Genomic DNA, 19,540 nt, shown 5'->3' with positions numbered 1-19,540 from the left:
CCGAGCGTGGGTCGCTGACTCAGGGAGCTGAGAACTTAGTTAATTGTTCAGAGCTGTTACCTGCTGTTTCCAAACCGGTTGTTGACTGAACATGAAGTCTAATTTGTTCATTTGCTATCTGCTGGGCTTACAAATGCATTGGGATTCTCACTGGACCTTGCAATTGCAACTCTTCCTCTTGATTTCCTGAAAAAAAACGTCTAGGCTGGCTACTACCTGCCCATGAATTGCCTCAGTGACCCACAAACTTTCTACCACAGTGGAAAAGGGCTGGAGTATTTTCCTTTTCTGTTTGGAAAATTTCAGGAAGCCTTTTCAATAAGATTGCTCTGGAGTGTGCCAAGGTATTGGGGGGAGTATAAAAGGTCACCAGTGCAGTACATCAACGTGGTCCAGTGGATAGAGCATTGGACTGGGAGCCAGGAAACCTGGGTTCTATTCTTACACCATGTATCCTTGAGAAACTCATCTGGGTCCAGATTTTCAAAAGTGCTTCCCACTTCTCCTGAGAAAATGCCATTCTCTTCCACAGTGTCCCCCCTCAGTAAAATAGGACTCTGGTCTGCCCATTTTAGCAAAGCAGGTGGAGATCTCTGGGTAAAAAGCGCTTTAAAAAGCTGCTAAGCATTATTGTGTATTTTTATCACCATGCAGGAGTTGGTAGCGGATCTTGATTGAGTTCAGGGCGAACGTGGGGGTACACTTTTTGTGTGAGCTGAAATGTACTTAAAAACTAAATACACACACACACGTTAACCACTGAACAGAATACAAGGGACTTGGAAAATTACAAGAATCTTTTGAGAATAAAAAAGTTTTCTGGGCCTGTCACAACCAGAATTCAAGGTTCTGTGTTTCTCCCACAAGGGCTGATGTCACAAACACCAGAAGCAGAGCAGGGGAGCTGCAACCCTTAAGCTGCTTTAGCTGATATGGGCAAGTTTTGCTGGAGAAACACCCTCCACTGAGCTGAGGTCTTGACTGTTAAAAGAAAGAGGAAATGGGTTTTCAAATGTGTTTAAAAATGTACTCATTTGTCATGTTAAGCCTAACCCTTCCATTCTGTGGATTGAATTAGGATCTTAAATTGGGTTGGTGGGTGATAGTGGGGTTATGGGGTTTTTGTATGTATTTAGAAAGCATTTCAGTTCCACGTTAAGTGTGGGCAGCTTTCGATCAGAAGGAATCTTTAAAACAGGAAGAGCTTTCTAGGATGGTCAAAATAAATTGGTTTGCCATTGTTCTGCAAGACTGAAATGATCTGCAGAGAAGTTCTGTTCCTGGTGACGCTAGTTTATTAAAGAGCTTTAGCCTTAACAATAGGTTTCCGGTTGGAACTGGATTACTCCCAGGTTTGGCAATCAGTGGAGCCTGTCAACTCCAAATTGCTAGGTCATGTTTCAGCCCAGGGTTTTATTTTTTTTTTCTTTTTGACCAAAAGCGTTTGCTCTGTGATGGCTATTCAGCAGCCTATTGGCTGGATTTTCAAAAGAGCTGGGCTCCCAATGAACGCAATGGAGCAATCCCCACTTTCTCCCCAGAGCTGCTGTGAGCCAAGCGCTTTTGAAGCTTGAGCCATGTGTGAAATGAGCTTGTGTCCTCAGTCCAGTTCCTAGTGGATGAGTGTCCTCATCACAAAACCATTGCATGCGTTGTCACTGGCTCCTACCCTTGGTGCTAGTCTCAATGGAGTGGCCGGGGGCTGAATGTGTCCTGGAGCTCCTCTCTTGCCTGTCAAAGTTGTCTCTCCGCATCAAAGTTAAGGCGTGTTGGTGCGGCATGTTTAACATAGAGGATTCCAGTCAGCAGGCCTGTCAGTCCAGTGCCTTTCACCAGCATTAAGTTCTCCCAGATCACCTCTGTGACAGTAGAAAGTTTCCTAAGACCACTCTAGAACTTGGTTCTTGGCTGTGTATAGCCATGGCTTGGCTTGTGTAACCCGTTGGTGAGTGCATGTGATATGGTTAGCTCTGTGCTGATCTGCAGAGGATAGGAGTCTGTGACAGCCCCAGCTGGGGAGCTTGAGCTCTTTAGCTCAAGTTGTAGCAGTTTGTGCATTTAGCTGTGGAGGTCCGAAGTTCAAAAGCTGTGTGTTGGTCAAGATGGCCCAGAGGAAGGCCTGTAACAGACTCCACCAGGGGGCTACATTTGCACTACAGAACTGTCACAATATGGTGATTCCGGGTGCAATTCCCCCTTCTGTTCCAGAAATCGGGCAATTGCAGAGAGCAAGGGAGCTCTATGTGGATACAGACATGGGGGTCCCTGTTGCTTTAAGAGAATGTCTGCCAACATTTCCAGGAAACCCCTTTTGACAAGTGCATTGTTGAGAGGCAGGTTACACATTACATTTAACAAGCAAATTCAGAAGACGACCCAGGATAGTTTTTGTAGATTTTCTCTTCTTTCCATAGGGTGTTCTACAGTCTGTATGAGTCAGGTTCATAAAGAAGTGTGTGTGTGTGTGTGTGTGTGTGTGTGTAAAAAAAAAAAAAAAAAAAAAAAACCTCCCCCCAAAATATAGGGTGTGATGTCAGTTTTGAACCTCCCCCCAAAATATAGGGTGTGATGTCAGTTTTACTTGAGCCCAACTTGAAGGCCAAATGAACTAATCAGACTTGATCCTTACTCAGCTAAAGCCATAGGAATTTCGGAGCCTGTCAAAGTCCCCTACGCCAAGTTCCTGATGTACCCAGAAGACCTGTTTGTGGTGGGTTTGCCTGAAGGCATCTTACTCCGGCGTCCTAACTGCTTTGGGATTGCGAAGCTGAAAAAGATACTGCAAGCTAGCAACAGCATCCAGTTTGTCATTAAGAGGTAAGGCAAGTCTGGTTAACCTCTGATTGGTACAGTATCTGCAAAACTGCTGGGGAGGCTGCACCTTATGCTACTGTTTGTGCTTTTACTTCTAAAGAAGAGACCCTGTGTCCCATAAACTACCTGGAACACGTCCAGAGCTTGATCTTCTTCAATAAATGTTCCCTGCGAAAGCAATCAAATGGTTACTTTGAACAATTTCTCAAAGGAAGGGATGATATTGTTGCTCTCCTCCTCATGTGCTTTGCAGGGGGGAGGCGTGGCATGGCACTGTTTGGCTCAAAGGATTTGTAGTAGGATACAAAGCCTGTGACCTTCAAGTACTACTTAAGTCATTGCTCTTGGAGTCCAAAGTCATTGCCTGCAGGGAAGAGCTGACTGCAGAACTTTCCTGGAAGTGTGGATTGATGCATTTGAATTTGCAGGATAAGAGGCTATGTGACAGTCTTGTGTTTATATAAGGCCTTTCCTCCAGAGTAAGAACAAAGCCGTGTGCAGACTGATTATATAAAACTTTGTATATATGTATAACCTGCTGGCTGAGTATGTTAGGTCTCCATCTAGTGGCTAGTGTATATAGAGGATTAAGGCCTGCTGTTGCTGCCAGGTGATGGAGTTGTTTCTTTGGCTCCAACAGTAGAAGACGGTGCTTTTAGTGGTGAACATCCCAGGTTCCATCTCCACTAGTAACAAGGATGTGTTTGAGCGTGGGGGGACTATGACTTACACATGCATCGGTTTTTAGCCTCAACTAAAATAGAGTAACTGTTAAAGCAGCCAACAGCAAGATGACACAACAGCATAGATCAGGAAGGAGAGAAGAATCCTGTATCCATTAGAAACTGCAGTTATAATTTGTCCATAAGTGCCGAGGAAAGCACCACAGGATAGTCCATGACCACAAATGGGCAGAGGCTTGGTTTTACATCTCTCGTGACAGGCCACACCTCCAGCAATTGAATGGTCCATAACGCCATGCCAGGACATTATAGCCATGTGGAATTAAATGGAGGAAATCATTTTACTGCATGAGCAGCAAAACTTCCTGCAGCACCGAGGGGAATTAGATTTTATAATCCCCCACTCATTTCAATGGCAGGCTGGCATCTAACTCCCCTAGGTGGAGGTCTCCCATCCAATTCCTTGGAGGTCTCCCATCGAAATGCTAATCCAGCCTAGTTTTTCTTATCTTAGATGACCTGATTTAATCACGGCCATAGATGGCATAATTGCAGGCCTTTAGCTTTGTAGAAATCCAGTTTGAGATTGTGTTTAATTTCCCCAACCAGATGAAATAAATTGATAAGACATCTAAGCTTGACTGGATGAGAGGGGGCATAGAGGAGATGTTGGAACACGTTCTCTGGTCCTGCCCAGTGACAGGCTTTTAGGGTCAGAGTTCTAGAGATGTCTGGTATTTATGCCTCAAACACCTTTTACTGTCTCTTTCGGAATGATTCCAAACTCTGGATTGTCTGGCTTGCTGAGGAGGTGCTGTTAGTGCTCATGTTCTGGCTGCTAGCAATGTGTTAATCTGCTCTTGGGCACAACCTCTCCCTCGCAGATGAGGGGAATAGTGGAGGCAAGCCCAATGACAGCTGACATGGAAAGTAAAAGTTGGGCGCAGAATTTGGTTGGCATCCAACCAGTACTTGATCTGTAAACTGACAGCGGGTTTGGGATTTGTGGTTTCTCTTCTTACCTGTCCCACTCCTTTAAATCTAGTTCTCTGTAGTATAACTTTGAACACCTGTATGTGGGGTTTGTAACAGGTAGCAGTGTCCTATCCTGGTTCATTTTTATCATAAAAAATTTTCTGCACTGCATGGTCTATGGAGGGGAACTGCATTGTACTTGCATGCAATATAAGATGCTCAGCAGCTCTGAACTTAATTTTATCCCATAGGGTGTTACACTGGCTCTCTGAAGACTCTTCTGGCATGAAAATGATTTTGCAAGCTTACCCTATTGTACTGCAGGAGGTTTAAAATTGCGTTAGCCAGATGTGTATGTTGGGTTTGTGGGCACAGGAGTGTTCTCCTAAGTGACAGATTGTAGCAGTAGGAACTTGAAGGATTACAGGAATGGATCCTCACTCACTCTTCATCTGATTTTCAATGTTTTCCAGACCAGAGCTTCTTGCGGAGGGAGTGAAGGAGACTACCTCTGACAGCCCAGGAGCTATGGGTAGGATTCTGAAACTTTCAGATAACCCCGGGCACCCATAATGAAGCATGAAAGGAATCAAAACCGTTTCCAGAGCACTGCATTCCTTCTCCTTCCTCTGTAGTCTTTTAGGCCTGATTTCTCAGAGTGCTGTGAACAGTCAGTGCACTGGGAGCTGCGGACGAAAATTAGGGCCTTGTTTGTTGTTGCTTCAGTTGCACAGGTGGCCCTAACGCTGCTTGCCGTGTCCCTTGTCTTTGCAGCCAGCGAGAGAGACTCCAGTGACTCCCTTGTTGATGAAGCTGTGAAGAGACAGGGCTTTCAAGGTAAGAGTGGGCAGCATCTGGGAAGATCTCCAGTGAGTCTGAAGTGCATTTAAAAGAGCTTTTCCATGCCAGTCTTCTATAAAACCATATGGGGGTTGGAACGTACTTGGCTGTGGTAAGAGAGGAGAGGGCAGTACTCGACCTCTCATTCAGCTCTTGTTAACATATCTGTGTATAGTGGCATTTACAGCATGAGAGCCAGTCCCTGTCTGTCTAGGTACTAGTATGACCCCCATCAGCACAGTGTTGGTGCATGCCACAGTCACTACTGTGTATATATCTGCACAGCACTGCTGGGAGGGAGGGAGGGAAGTGTTATCACCCCATTTCCCAGATGTGGAAAATGAGGCCCAGACATAACAATGACTTGTCAGACATGCAGTGGGGCAGAGAACTGAATCCCAGGGTGGAACCTTCACCACAAGAGCATTCTTCCTCCTGGCTGCCCTGGTGAGCACTAGTGATCTGTCCCGCAGAAGACAACACGCGGTTCATGTAATGGCATGGAAGTACTGTCGTTGAGGAGATGAATTAGCAAAGGCTCCAGGCAGCAGTGTGGTTTAAAGGCTTGGCAGGCAGGTGGAAGAAGGGCCCAAAGCTGATGCTAGAGGGAGAAGACAGAGGAAGCAGTATGGCGACAGGACAGGAAGGATCAAAAGGAGGGACGAGGCAAAGTCTGGGCAAGCTCTGAACACAGAGGGTTTGAGAGACATTCAGGAATATGCCATAATTGCATGACTGACTTATCTCTCAATCTGACCTTGCAAGGCACAAAATTAAAACTCTGAGCCTTGGGGTTTGCATTTTGGGGGGTTTTCAACCCTGCTGATATTTACATACGTACCGTTCAGCTCTACAGTGCTCGCCAGAACGGCACTGCACTTGCTGCCAAGTCTCATGCACACAGGCCTTCTCACAGACCAGAGTTGGCTTTTTCTTCCCAGTATGTCCAGCCTCTGGTGGCACTGTCATGGCATCCCCACGACTGTAAAGGAGAAACAGCTGTGCTTTTAAAACCACGCCGTATAGCCAGAGCCTTGAGAAAGGCAAGCGTTGAGAGCTATTCGAGTGCCACGCTGTGTACGTTATTTCTCGGCAAAGCGCACGGACCTTCGCAGCTGAAGGGCCAGATCCAGGGCTTGTTGAAATCAGTGGAGACACCCCCATTGACTGTGGAGCAGACCTAGAATGAACAATTACTTGGAATTAGCTACTCACGCAGCCAGATTTAAACCCAGGGTAAGCAAGTGGTGCGCCCATTTGCCTTTCCTAGACAAAGTGCCAAACGTTCATGTCCCCTAACATGCCGTCTGAATCTTTCGTGCCAATCTGAACTCCGACTTGGTATAAGGCGGGACATGCATTCGTGGGGTAGTCTGAGTGTGGCCCTAGGGCACCCAAGGTGCTCATCGAGCCAGCATGAGTATAAATAGCCCTGCTGCTGCGGTAACCTGTGTCATGGCAGTGAAGGCATTGCTTTAGCTGTGCCGAGTACGTACCTCAGCCGTGCCTCAGCGGCTGCTACCTGTGTTATCGCAACCACGCTGCTCTTTATGGTTGCATTCGCTTGATGAGAGCTAGCGTGAGTATATGTGTGCGTGAGCAGGAGAATCACGCCCCTAGCTCACAGCAGAGACGCAGCCTGGGCAGCCCTCACAAAGGAACTGTTTGTGGTGGTGCTGGGACTTTCTGAGTTTTTCCCTGTGGCTGACTTATCACTGCTCTGGTATAAACAGAGTCAACCCAGAGTCAGAGTTGTCCACAACATTCCTGCCTCCTTGGTTAGCTAATTCCTGAGCACCAGGGCTGACTGCAGTAACCAGGTCCCTGACTTCTTCGGGATCTCTTCTGCAGAACCATCCCTTAGAGCACCAGTTCAGAATGCTTCCTGCCTTTTGCGGAGCGTGGCTTGAGGTTGGTTATTTTGTGTAATGTCAGTAATTACGATGACTGAATCCCAGATTTAATGCAGTTCTTGCTCAGCGTTCTTCGAGACCAGGAGAAAAATATCAATTTCTCTTGAAACTATTTTGGTTTCTAAGGACTGTGAATGGCCTACTCTAGGAACTGGTTAATTGCTAGATGAAGACTTTCCTATAATTAGAAAATTGTATTACTTAAAAGTCATGGAGTGCCTTTTAATTGAACATCCAAAGTCCATAATTGTTTCTTTACTTTACAGAAAATTATGACGCCAGGCTTTCGAGAATAGATATTGCTAACACTCTAAGGGAGCAAGTCCAAGATCTCTTCAATAAGAAATATGGTGAGAGATCAGGGTGATTTTCTTTTTTCCCTGAATCTTTACCTTCTCTGTGTCTTCTCCCTTTCCTATCTCCCTGTTCCTCTGAATTTCTGTTTTGATAACTTCTCCCTAGGTGGTTTCATCCGTCTTCCCCCTTTCCATTTAGAGCAGTTGTTGTTCTGAGGGTCACATGTGGGACATGGCACTTGAGCATGGATTAAAACAGAATGGTGTTTCTGTTCTCTGAGGAGGGAAATAAGTGGCTTTTGTTGAAGGCTTTGGTAGCGTAGGTGCTCTGACTTAGCAGGAAAGATTCTTGTTATAGGGAGCATGCATCATTTGTTAATGCTACTTGCAGTTCACAGACAGATTTCCCCCCCACCCCCCATTGAAGGATGAAGATGATAATTTCATTAGCAGAGCGTTGTAGAGTCAGGAAGATGCGTCTGAACTCCTGGTGCTAGGGGTGGAGGGAAAGAGTGGGGAGGGGAGGGGAGGACTGGAATGAGTATAAACAAAGAGTATCAGCCACTGAGTAGGGCATTTCGGAGGCAGGTCCTTTCTGTCTGCCTGTGTGTTTCCTTGGGGATGTGACTGTGACACTGAGCACCACCCCCAACACCTCTGTGCTATTCTCTATAGATCGGGAACTGAGACAGAGGAGTATGTGATCCAAGCTCACACAGGAGGTCTCTGGTGGAGCAGAGACCTGAACAGAGGTCTCCCAAGTGGCAGGCTAGTGCCCTAACCATTGGACCTTCCTCCCTCCCTTGGAGCATTGTCCAAGGAGCGTAGGGAGTCTACCCAATGTAGCCGCACTCTCCCATCCAACATGTGATTGCATTTTCTCAGGCAGAAGCTGCTGGCCTTACTCCTGCGGATGGACATCGGGGAAGGAAAATGGAATGGAAATTGCCCAAATAATGTCCCAAAGTGAACAGCACTTACCTTTCCATCCTTCCTACTGTACTGTATGATCACCAGCTTGGGATACCCTTTATCTTTTTTCCTTCTTCTTTTTTTTTTTTTTTTTTAATGTAGCTTTAGCTCCCTAATTGTCTCTCCTTTGCTTCATCAGCTCTTCACTGCGGCTCTGTGCATTCACTACTTGCCTCAGGACCATTCCATTCTGATCGTCCCCATGGTGATGGCCTGAAAATGCTGGTCCTTGATCTAAAGATTGACATGCTCCATTAAGCAGCTCGCACATTTGGTTCTGTACTCCATCATGCACTTTGGGTGGGGGGAGGTGGGGAGATTTTGCACATGTGTGGAATAACAGGAGTTGAGGCCGGACCTGATACCTGAAATCCTGCTTGAATCCTAAACATGAGATGCATGTATGGCTTGTTTTTCTTCTAGGCGAGGCCTTGGGAATCAAATACCCAGTGCAAGTGCCGTACAAACGGATTAAAAGCAACCCAGGGTCTGTGATTATAGAGGGGCTCCCCCCTGGAATTCCGTTCAGGAAACCATGCACTTTTGGCTCTCAGAACCTGGAGAGAATATTAGCCGTGGCTGACAAAATCAAGTTCACAGTAACAAGGTGAGGACTGTTTGCCATGCAGCCTGAGGGTGGGGGCAGGGGGGGACGACCCACAACATGGTCCCAGTGCCAGTGACCGCTGCATGTGCCTGCACTTAAGTCTCTGAGGCTAAATCCATCACATGTGCTGCCAGTCCCCCTCAAGGGAAAGGCTATAAATACACTCTAATGACACCGGCTTCCATCCTGCTGAGAGACAACAATTAAGCTGGCAGTTAACAATTTGACGGAAAGAAGTGAGCTATAAAATCTAGGTTTCCCCTCCCTTTCCTCTTCTTCCTTTTTGTTTAGTTGCTGCCTGCTAGAGGGGGCCAGCTTATATTAAAAATAAGTACCTGGGTAAATATCACAGGAATGAAAAAGTCACCCTTTGTCTCCCATCACCGCAGGGTGCCAAGTCTCTAACGAGGAAGCACTGAGGAGTGCTCCCTGTTAAGTGTGTGTGTGTGACGGGGGTGGGGGAGGATTACAACAAGCTACGCAGGGTCAGTTGGGTTATGTGTCACTCCAGCCGTGTGGCTTCCAGGAAATCAGGCAATCAGCAATGGCTGGGTTTAGTGGCAGCTTCGGGAAGGGTATAACCGAATGTGTGTGTGTGTGTGTGTGTGCCTTTTTTTTTTTTAAAAAACAACAAAACCTCTCAGATGAGTTGGAACAGTCAGACGCTGTGCAACAAGGGCCTGATCCAAAGCCTGCAGAGAACAATGGAAAGATTAACATTGGCTTCAGTGGGCTGTGGCTCAGAACCCTGCTAACTCCTGAGAGTGCAGACAGGGTGGCTTACTGACTAGGGCATTGGACTGGGACTGGGGAGACCCTGGGTTCTTTTCCCCGCTCTGTCATTAGGGGACCTTGCATAAGTTGTTTCGCCTCCCTTTGTCTCAGTTTCCCCATCTGCAAAGTGGAGATACTGATGCTGACCTCCCTTGTGAAGCTCTTCGAGATCTATGGATGAAAAATGCTACCCAGGAGAGTCGTGCCCAGAAGCCCAACTGAGATACCAGGGTCCCATTGTGCTGGGTCCTGCACATACACATACTGAGAGACGGGCCTGGCCCTGATGAGTTCAGTGTCTAAAAAGACAAGACAGACACAGAGAGGGAATGGAAAGAGAGCCAGGAAGCAGCTTGTCCGGGGTCCCGCAGTACGTCAGTAACAGAGCTGGGAAGAGCATCCAACTTCTGGAATCCCAGCCTAGTGCTTTCTTTTCCCCTATTGGACCAGCTGCCTCTCTTGCATGGTGCTTCAGATTAAGTATAAGCTCATCAGAGCAGGGACCATGTCTTCATACCTTTGAACAGCATCCATCGCAATGGGGCCTGATCATGATCGGTGCCTCGTCACTAACTTACAAATAATGACTAACCAGTATCACTGCTGTTCACAACAATCGCCAGTCGTAGGCATGCCTGCTTTCTGCCTTGGCTTCATTCTAAGTATTCTTTTCTCCTTGTATTTTCCAGGCCTTTTCAAGGACTCATCCCCAAACCTGGTAAGAGGAGATGCCTATTTGCCTAAGCAGAGCAATGACTAAGTATGTATTGTCAGTCAGGAAGTTACATAGCTCTAATGATGCACTCACTTTACCAGTGTGGGGAAAGTTGCCGTTGCCCTAATTTCTCATTTAATGTGGTCCAAGCCTTGCTTGTTTGGTGAATCGGGTGGAGTTCCATGGCATCTGAATGAGGACAGCTGGCTCCTAATTCACACATTTATCCTGGCGGTATTTCCTTGAAACTTCCCGCATTTTTAAAATGCTAATCTAGGACCCTCTTAAATATCTGTTACTTTTAGCTCGCAGATGCAGTAGAGAAGAAAGTTGCTTGGATGGGAGTGAATGATCATTGCTGCTTGATAAACACAGGGTCTGTCATAAAAACAAGAGAGGAGTCATAGATTCCTCTGTGGGTTGCTTGTGTGTTCTGAAGGTCTGTTATCTACTTGCAGCAAAAAGGAAATGGAGCATCCCTTGTTCATGGACACATACATGGAGTAACTGTGTGTCTGGAGGAGGAATACCAAAAACGACCAGAACTTAATATAATGAGTATTGCCCAGAGTTCCAGTTTCTCCCGCTCTAATCACCGCAAGTAAATACCCAGTTGACTCGGGCTTGCAGAGCTTGGGCTAAGGGACTGAGCCTGAACATCTGCACCGCAATTAAACTGTCCCTTAGCCCAAGCTCTGCATGCTCGAGTCAGCTGGCACTCCCATCCAAGAAACTTTCTTCTCTACTCCAACTGGGCTTTGTCACAGCTGAGGGCTAGGTCTCTCAAGTGCCACCCTTGAGAGAACAACACCCAGTTGTTCCGAGAGAACAACTGAAAAGAAACAGAGGGGCCATCTTGAAGGTGGATCTTGTATTTTTTAAATGCTATTTAAAAAAAAAAAAGAAGAGAGTACACAGACCTATTGAGGAGTCCGGTGATAAGAGTGAAATACCCCCGCTGCATTCATTCCGATTTACAGCTGGAACAAGGAGCAGATCTGCCATAGAATCTGCTCCATTCCTGACAGATGGTCCCTGGTTTTGAGGTTCAAAGCTCCTCAAACTCTTTCCATCATGGATGCCTAGGGATTTTTATAATGTGCGCACAGAAAGGGACAAATAAGCTTGGTTTCCAAGTTTAACGATCCCTTCATATGGGATTTCCTGTGGTCTGTTTGTTTCTATTTTTCCTTTCAAGTGTCATGCCAAATAAAAGCAAAAACTGACAAAAAGTGGTGGGTGGGAGGTAAGCTCTTTCTGGTGCTATGACATCATCTCTAGACTTGTTAAACCAGCTAGTATTTTATCAAACTAGAAGAGTTACACTTTGTATTCAGCCAGGACAGCACCACCTAGGGTATGTCTATATTGCAATTAGACACCTGTGGCTGGCCTGTGCCAGCTGGTTCAGGCTCATGGGGCTAAGGGGCTGTTTAATTGCAAGGTAGCCATTTGGGCTCTGGGATCCTCCCATCTTGCAGGGATAATCTGTACTGGTGAAAAAACCCCAAGTGTACAGAAGGAAAGCTGCAGTTTGTACTGGTTGAGCTTACACTGGCTTCAAGCAGCAGTGAGCCCAGATGGTGTAAAATAGGACTTTCCAAGCCTGCACTTGCAGATTGGTGTGGCTGCATTGCCTCAATTGCAGGCCATCACTTGCTAAATCATAGACAAGACCTCTCCTAAGGATCGATCAGCCCATTACCTCTCCTAAAAGAGTGACATTTGGGGATTCTTGGTTCCAAACTTCTGTCCTTACTGAAGTGAAGCATTGTAATCTGCCCAAAGACCTGGCTGAACTTGGGAACAAACATTCAACATTCACTGCAGATCTCTTTTAATTTCTGGCTACCTACTTACTCCCTTCTTTGCAGTACATAGTCCCAACTCTTCTTTACAGTGGTGTGGGAAATGGATGAATGCAAAGCAATGGGTAGGTAGTTCAAACATCTTGGAGTGTGTGTTCCAATTAGAATGACATCCAGCTAGGGGAATTATATACTGAAGAATGTGTTGGTGTTTTTCCTCCATGAAGCTGTTTTGTAAGTAGCTAGAATGTGTCAAAGGAAAGTATGGACAGACATCAAACTATATCTTTGAAGGAGAATGAAAAGAGGTGAGATTTGTTTTGCTGTATGTGCAATTAAAGATCCTCTGGAGCTCTATCTGGGAATTCTCTCAGTAGCTTCTTGTAACACAGAGATTACGCTTTATTGATTTTAAGTCATCAGCTGTATTCAGTCTTTCAGAATTTAATCCACCGTCCCAAACAAAGTTCGTTGCTTTTCTCTGTTTGAACCTGTAATGAATTAATACCCACATGGGCTCGCCTGTGAAGTTCCCATCTCAGCCTTGCCCGTATCTTGATTTAGAACAAGTTGATTTCCCATCCTCCTGTCTTTTCAAGGTCAGCCCTGGACTTCTCCTCAGCCCCTCATCTCTGGTGTCAACACCTGCTAGCGGTGACATAGGAAATATGATAGCCTCTTGGCCATAGGTGGGCCTGTTGGAGACCAGCTTTGTTTTAGTTGTGACAAACTTTCAGACGTCAAAGCCCACATGTAAAAGCACTTGGGAGGTGGTATCACAGGAAATATCTTGCAGGGCTTTCTCCCAATCCTTTCCAGTTCACTATTAGAATAGTTCAGTCTCCTGCCCAGTTTTTAAACTACCAACAGTTCCGAGAAGTAGGAGAAACACATAGTTTGCAGTTAAACACACAGCTACTTTATTTTTAAAAAAGTATTTACAACTGGTGATCGGCCATGCATGGAAATAACCAAATGCTGCCTCCTTTGTTTACTGCTTTCTGTCTGCTTGGCCAGCATTGCTTGTGGATGGCATGCTTTAGGGATGGCAAATGCAATAGCTAGGAAAACATTTAGGGACCCTTGATGGGAGTTGCCAGGAGGTGAGAAACTTGCATATGAGTTTAACGACTGATGTAGCTGGGTGAAATACACCCTTGTACAGAGGTCAAGCACAAGCTTGTGCAATACTGAAGACCCTCTTAATCCTATAGAACCAAAGCTATGGCCCATTTAAGTCAATGGAAAGGCTACAATCGACTTCCATAGCCTTTCCATCAGGCCTTAGATTAATTGAAAAGTGTGTCACTTATAAAGCACTCTCTCCACCAGAGTAACAGACACTGAGTTCATAGACCGGTCATGTCGCTGTATCTGGTGAAACAGGTCTTCATTTCAATGAAGTTGCATGGACATAAAATTGGAGTGACACTGGAGGGGCAAATCCTGGCCAATATTTCTTTACACTGTAAATTAATGGAAAATCTATATATTTACAGTTAGGTGAACAGCTCTGACTCAGATCAGGCCATTAGTGGGGAGCAGATCAGAGCTCAAGTATTAACAGTTCAACTTGCCAGCCGCATTGGAAATGCTACATAATCTGTAAATTCATAGATATTTAGGTCAGAAGGGACCATTATGATCATCTAGTCCGACCCCCTGCACAACGCAGGCCACAGAACTTCACCCACCACTCCTACCAAAAAAAAAAAACCCTCACACCTATATCTGTGCTATTGAAGTCCTCAAATCGTAGTTTAAAGACTTCAAGGAGCAGAGAATCCTCCAGCAAGTGACCCGTGCCCCATGCTACAGAGGAAGGCGAAAAACCTCCAGGGCCTTCCAATCTGCCCTGGAGGAAAATTCCTTCCCGACCCCAAATATGGCGATCAGCTAAACCCTGAGCATATGGGCAAGATTCATCAGCCAGATACTACAGAAAATTCTTTCCTGGGTAACTCAGATCTTACCCCATCTAATAACCCATCACAGGCCATTGGGCCTATTTACCATGAATATTTAATTACCAAAACCATGTTATCCCATCATACCATCTCCTCCATAAACTTATCGAGTTTAATCTTAAAGCCAGATAGATCTTTTGCCCCCACTGCTTCCCTTGGAAGGCTATTCCAAAACTTCACTCCTCTGATGGTTAGAAACCTTCGTCTAATTTCTAATCTAAATTTCCTAGTGGCCAGTTTATATCCATTTGTTCTTGTGTCCATATTGGTACTGAGTTTAAATAATTCCTCTCCCTCTCCGGTATTTATACCTCCGATATATTTATCGAGAGCAATCATATCTCCCCTCAACCTTCTTTTAGTAAAGCTTGGGGAGAGGGGGGAAGAAAGTCCCTTTAGTTTCCTTGAAAAACAATTTTAATTATTGTCTGACTTTGTAGTAGAATGTTTTGTGCTTTTATCAAAAACACAGGGCAGTGGGGGGAAAATCTGGTTATTTCAACAACCTGAAAATTTTTGACAAAAATGTAAGTTTTCTCACTAAAATATCTTTCATCAAAAAGACCATTTTTTATAAAGAAAAATGTATTTTCGCACAAGCTGTAATAATCTTTATTTGGTTATCCCTTTTATTACACATACATACACACATTTGCATATTCATTGCTTTTGCTTTAATCATCTTTCATCTGTCATAATAAAATTGGAAACTTTTTTTAAAAATAACAAAAAATTAAAATTCAAGGGATGCTGTCATGTTCATTTAACCTCAGCTTCTTATAAAAAAAAAAAACAAACCCAAGTTTTATTAAAAGCTAAGAACAACAGAATGTTTCCTTGACATTTAAAAAAAAAAATCAAAATCAGTTTTTCTTTTGCTTTTAATTAAACGTTCTTTTTCAGTGTTTGTTCCCCAAACACAACAGCATTGGAGAAGTGCCTGAGAGCTAGGAAGTCCAGTGAAACGGTCTCTAAACAGAAGAGAAACTGAGAGCTTGTCTTCACTACCGGAGGATCGACAGTGCTGCAGTCGATTGAACAGGTGTCGATTTAGTGGGTCTAGTGAAGACCCACTAAATCGACAGCTGAGCACTCTCCAGTTGACTCCAGTACTCGAGCTCCATGAGAAGAATAAAGGAAGTCAACCGGAAAGCGTCTCCCATTGACGCAGTGCAGTGAAGACACCGGGATAAGTCGACCCAAGCTATGTAACTTAGGTCGACTTACCCCTGTAGTGAAGACAAGCCGTGAGTAGCCTGTTTTCATCATCCAGCTGAGATGAAGGGCATACATTAAATAAAGGCTATAAATGGTTGGTGGAAACCAATATCTAAAATTATTTCTTTTATTGAATAGTTTCAGGTCACAGTAGTAACAGGACATACAATTTCTAGACAGCATAAATGACTGCTTCTTGGAGCACTTGGGTCTGAACCCGGGTTCAATTCTCTGCTCTACCCCAGAGTCCTGTGTTACATTGGCAAGTCGCTTTACCTCAGTTCCCCATCTACACAATGGGGATATTAGCACTGCCCTGCCCACAGGGGTGTGTAAAGATAAATACATTAAAGATTTGGGAGTGCTCAGCTACTCTGGTAATGGGGTCAACTAAATACTGTAGCTAGACTGGCCTAACTCTGCTCCCGCAGAAGTTCGTTGTCAAACTCTCAGTGACCTCAAGGGGAGCAAAGTCAGACCAGCTCTTTTGAAAATCTCACCTCAAACAGGGTGAAGTCTTCTACCACCACTGAGGTAGAGAGACACCGGCTGAATCTCTTGTATCCTCACTTTTAACTGTGTGTCTGCACAAATCTTTTATACACTACTTAACTCTCAAGTAAGCCATCAGAATAAGGCTTCAGTATCAGCAGTAGGCTGTGGTATCCCGGAAAGGAATCCCATCTAGCTGGATATAGCCCTATGGGCAGCACCTCAAAATAAGTATTTAATAACCAACTTTACTTTCAGGTTTTTAATTTTAATTTTCTGATTGTTTTTCAATCCGCCGATGTTATCTGTTCAGAGAAAAGTCCTTTGGAATCCTTTTTAGACTGGAATGATCTTTCAGTATTAAAATAAAAGGAGATGGAAGAGGTGGGGGTTGAAATTCCAGTGCTATAAATACTATAAATTCTTTCTTTTCTTCTTTCCTGAGGCACAGAGATACAAAACAGACTTAATTCGAGCCTTTGAAAAAAAATCAAGCATAAGTAGTCTAGCAAAAAAAAAAAACAAACCAAAAAACCCGTCTTTCTGTATGTTAATTTTTATGTGCTTTGATTGAAAATGCACACCAGCCCCATCTGTCCTATTCCCCAGACTCCCCACCACACGGACAGATTATTTCCCATATTCCAATTAATAAAGTAGGGCAGGCAGTGTTCTTTAATTAAAAAAAAACACACATCCAGGCATCCTTCTTTTTTTTTTTTTTTAAATCACAAGAACACAATCCTCCACCAGACTTTGATGTGGCACATCTCCCATTTGAAACTCCTAATAAACAGGGAAAAGCACTTGATCTCACGTTGACCCAACCATAACATATTTCAGGGACATTCATTTCTATTTCTCCCTTTGCCTTCTGAAGTTCAGACCCAAGTGGTCTATCTTACCCTCCCGGTCCTGGTACCGAATGGGAAGAGTAGCAGGAGGATGATTATTCTTTCTTATCTTAACTCTTTTTTTTTTTCCCCCACAAGATGAAATAAATATATATATATATTATAAAATGTTAAAGCTATTACTGTTATAATCTGAAAGTGGAAAATCAAACAGTTAATGTAAATTGTTGTGCAACTTCAAAGACCTTTTTAAACATCAAGTCGTCATCCTAGCCAGTTGAACTTGTCTTTTCTTTTGCCTTTGTTGTTTTTCCTTTTCTCTTTCACTTGCATGTGCAGTGGCCTCACAAGTATCGGAAGGTAATTATGTGATTACCAGCTAACTTCCTCCGTTAATTTTTTTCTTTTGTCTGGTTTCAATGATCACCTCCCCTTTTCCTTGCCAGAATCTCATATTCTGCCATGTTCTTCAGAGAACACAAATCCTCCAATAATTTCCAGAGTGACAGCATTATCGCTGGTCACCCTGCAGCAAATATTCTTTCGCCTAGGTCCCAGTCCTGCAAGCATTTACACACGTGCTTACCTTCAAATAATCAAGGGGGTAAATGGTGCAAAGGGAGAAGAGCTTGCTAAAGAACAATGTTGGCACAAGAATAAATGGGTATGAACTGGTTATGAATGAATTCAGGCTGGAAATTAGAAGAAGGTTTCTAACCATCAGAGGAGTGAGGTTCTGCAACAGCCTGCCATTGGAAGTAGTGGGGCCATACAACCTAACTAGTTTTAAGAAGGAGTTTGATAAATTTTTGAATCAGATTGTATAATGGGATTGCCTGCAATAACAGGCTGGATTTGATGAGCCAGGAGATCCCTTTGGGTTGTATGTTCATGTGTTTTAAGAGCAGTTGCATTGACTTCAGTGAGATGACTCAAATGCTTGAAGTTCAGCATATGTGTTTGTAGGACCGGGACCTTAATTATCTTTTAATCAAGCTTTCAGATCCAACAAACAAAAAATGAAGTGTTCATTGGAAATGTTGGAAGTGTCTTTGGCTGGTTTCCTTTCTACCAAACAAATACTTCCTCCTCTTATGTTTCTTTGAAATCAGTACTCCTAAAAAGCTGGATACTTGCAGAGTCCATGCTACATTCTCTGAATAACATGCTTTAAATGTTTCCCCTAAATGTAACTTGCCAGTTTGCATTGCTGTAACATTTAACTTTGGAATATTATGTCCGTCTGCTCATTCAGTGCCTTCCAGCTTATTCTGCTGTATGTTGTAGAACACATGTTCTTCCCTTTCTCAAATGGCTGTTGCTACCTAATCAGCAAGGGTTAGAATGCCTCAGTGATACATTCCACCATGGTAAGATTATTGGTTACATACTCCTGGTGTCTCTGATGCTATGCAAGATAGAGATGAAGTCACCATCTTAAAGGAACTTAATCTGTGCAGATGTACAATGCAGAAAAAGGATCTACTGTGGAGCTTAAGACCTGGTCTTGAAGGGGTCTTCCCTTTTGTGCCTGCCAATAACTGTGAGCACAGAGGAGGGTATGTAGACATCCAGCTACCTGTCTTGTGGGCATAGTCATGCAGCTGGACAGCTCCATACCTCTATGCAGAATCGAAATTCACTGCCTTCCTGGAGTTTTGATTTGTTAATGAAAGAGTTCAGCAATAAACAAAGTTTAGCTCAAGGCTTCTCACCAGGGTTGGCTGCTCTTACAGGCTCCTCCCTCAGAAGTGTTCAGTCCGCACCCTAGATCCTCTCTCCCTCTGAAAGTCACTCCCAGCTACCTTTTATGCAGGTGGACCAGTGTGTCATCTGCCTTGTTCAGTCAGAAGAATCCACAGAACACTTTTGTCAGCTGGCTGAAGATCCGCTAACAGGTTGGGGTTTTTCAGGCAAACACTTCTAGCCTGTTATAGGCCCTCACTTGTGCCTGTAAATTCGCACCAGAGGGCAAAACTGTGAGGCTGGCATTTAGATTATGATGGGTGACTTTTGTAGGACCTGGCACGTGAGGATCTTCCTTGAGTTAGTGCAGTGAGGAAAGGTCAATAGGCAGAAAATCACAACCGAGGGGCAAATCAAATTTGTAACTGTTCAGAAACCAAGGGTTGGTGGGCAAGGAATAATTAACATTCTGCACTCGCCTTTCAAATGGACTGGGAGTATTAGCCAGGGAACCATTGCTTAGTTTCCAAGGCTGAACATCAGCTGCTCATGATTAAGTGTCTCCGTCATAACTTTCATGCTTTAATGGTTTACATGAATTGTTGAATTGAGATTCAGTGCTCAGAATAGCTAAACTCATTTCCACTAGCATCTATGTTGCACTGGCCTCGTTTATTAAAAGTGGGGATGCTCTGCTCCCCTGATGAGGGGCCTCTGTGAGGTAAAGTATCCATTCACGTCCAAGGTGGGAAAACACTGTTGTATATTTCTCCATATTAGTTCCTATCTAAACCACCTGTGATCCAAATGACTGGTTACCTTCAACTATGGAGGTTAAGCCTGGTCCCTTGGCCAATTACCTTGACTGATTGGCAGTTGCACAAGTAACTTGGCCTGTACCATGTTCATTCCCCTCTTTAATGTTT

The 19,540-nt window shown here is 44.4% G+C and overlaps 1 protein-coding gene across 11 annotated transcripts in view; it reads left to right on the top strand.

Annotated features, from left to right (window-relative positions):
- GTF2IRD1 (GTF2I repeat domain containing 1) overlaps positions 1 to 19,540 on the top strand; it is a 173,269-nt gene that overhangs the window by 128,342 nt on the left and 25,387 nt on the right. For 8 of the 11 annotated variants that reach the window (XM_073315874.1, XM_073315870.1, XM_073315869.1 and 5 more), the window contains 7 exons: positions 2,634 to 2,817; positions 4,946 to 5,004; positions 5,247 to 5,309; positions 7,492 to 7,575; positions 8,917 to 9,100; positions 10,564 to 10,592; positions 17,268 to 17,288. In XM_073315874.1, the coding sequence (XP_073171975.1) occupies positions 2,634 to 2,817; positions 4,946 to 5,004; positions 5,247 to 5,309; positions 7,492 to 7,575; positions 8,917 to 9,100; positions 10,564 to 10,592; positions 17,268 to 17,288 (624 nt within the window). Of the gene's footprint in view, positions 1 to 2,633; positions 2,818 to 4,945; positions 5,005 to 5,246; positions 5,310 to 7,491; positions 7,576 to 8,916; positions 9,101 to 10,563; positions 10,635 to 17,267; positions 17,289 to 19,540 lie in introns of all 11 variants that reach the window. The other 3 variants (XM_078849281.1, XM_078849279.1, XR_013634796.1) reach the window with 2 other exon arrangements.

Source organism: Lepidochelys kempii, chromosome 17, assembly GCF_965140285.1.
Source record: "Lepidochelys kempii isolate rLepKem1 chromosome 17, rLepKem1.hap1, whole genome shotgun sequence".
NCBI lineage: Eukaryota > Metazoa > Chordata > Testudines > Cheloniidae > Lepidochelys > Lepidochelys kempii.
This window is presented reverse-complemented; position numbering and strand designations above follow the sequence as displayed.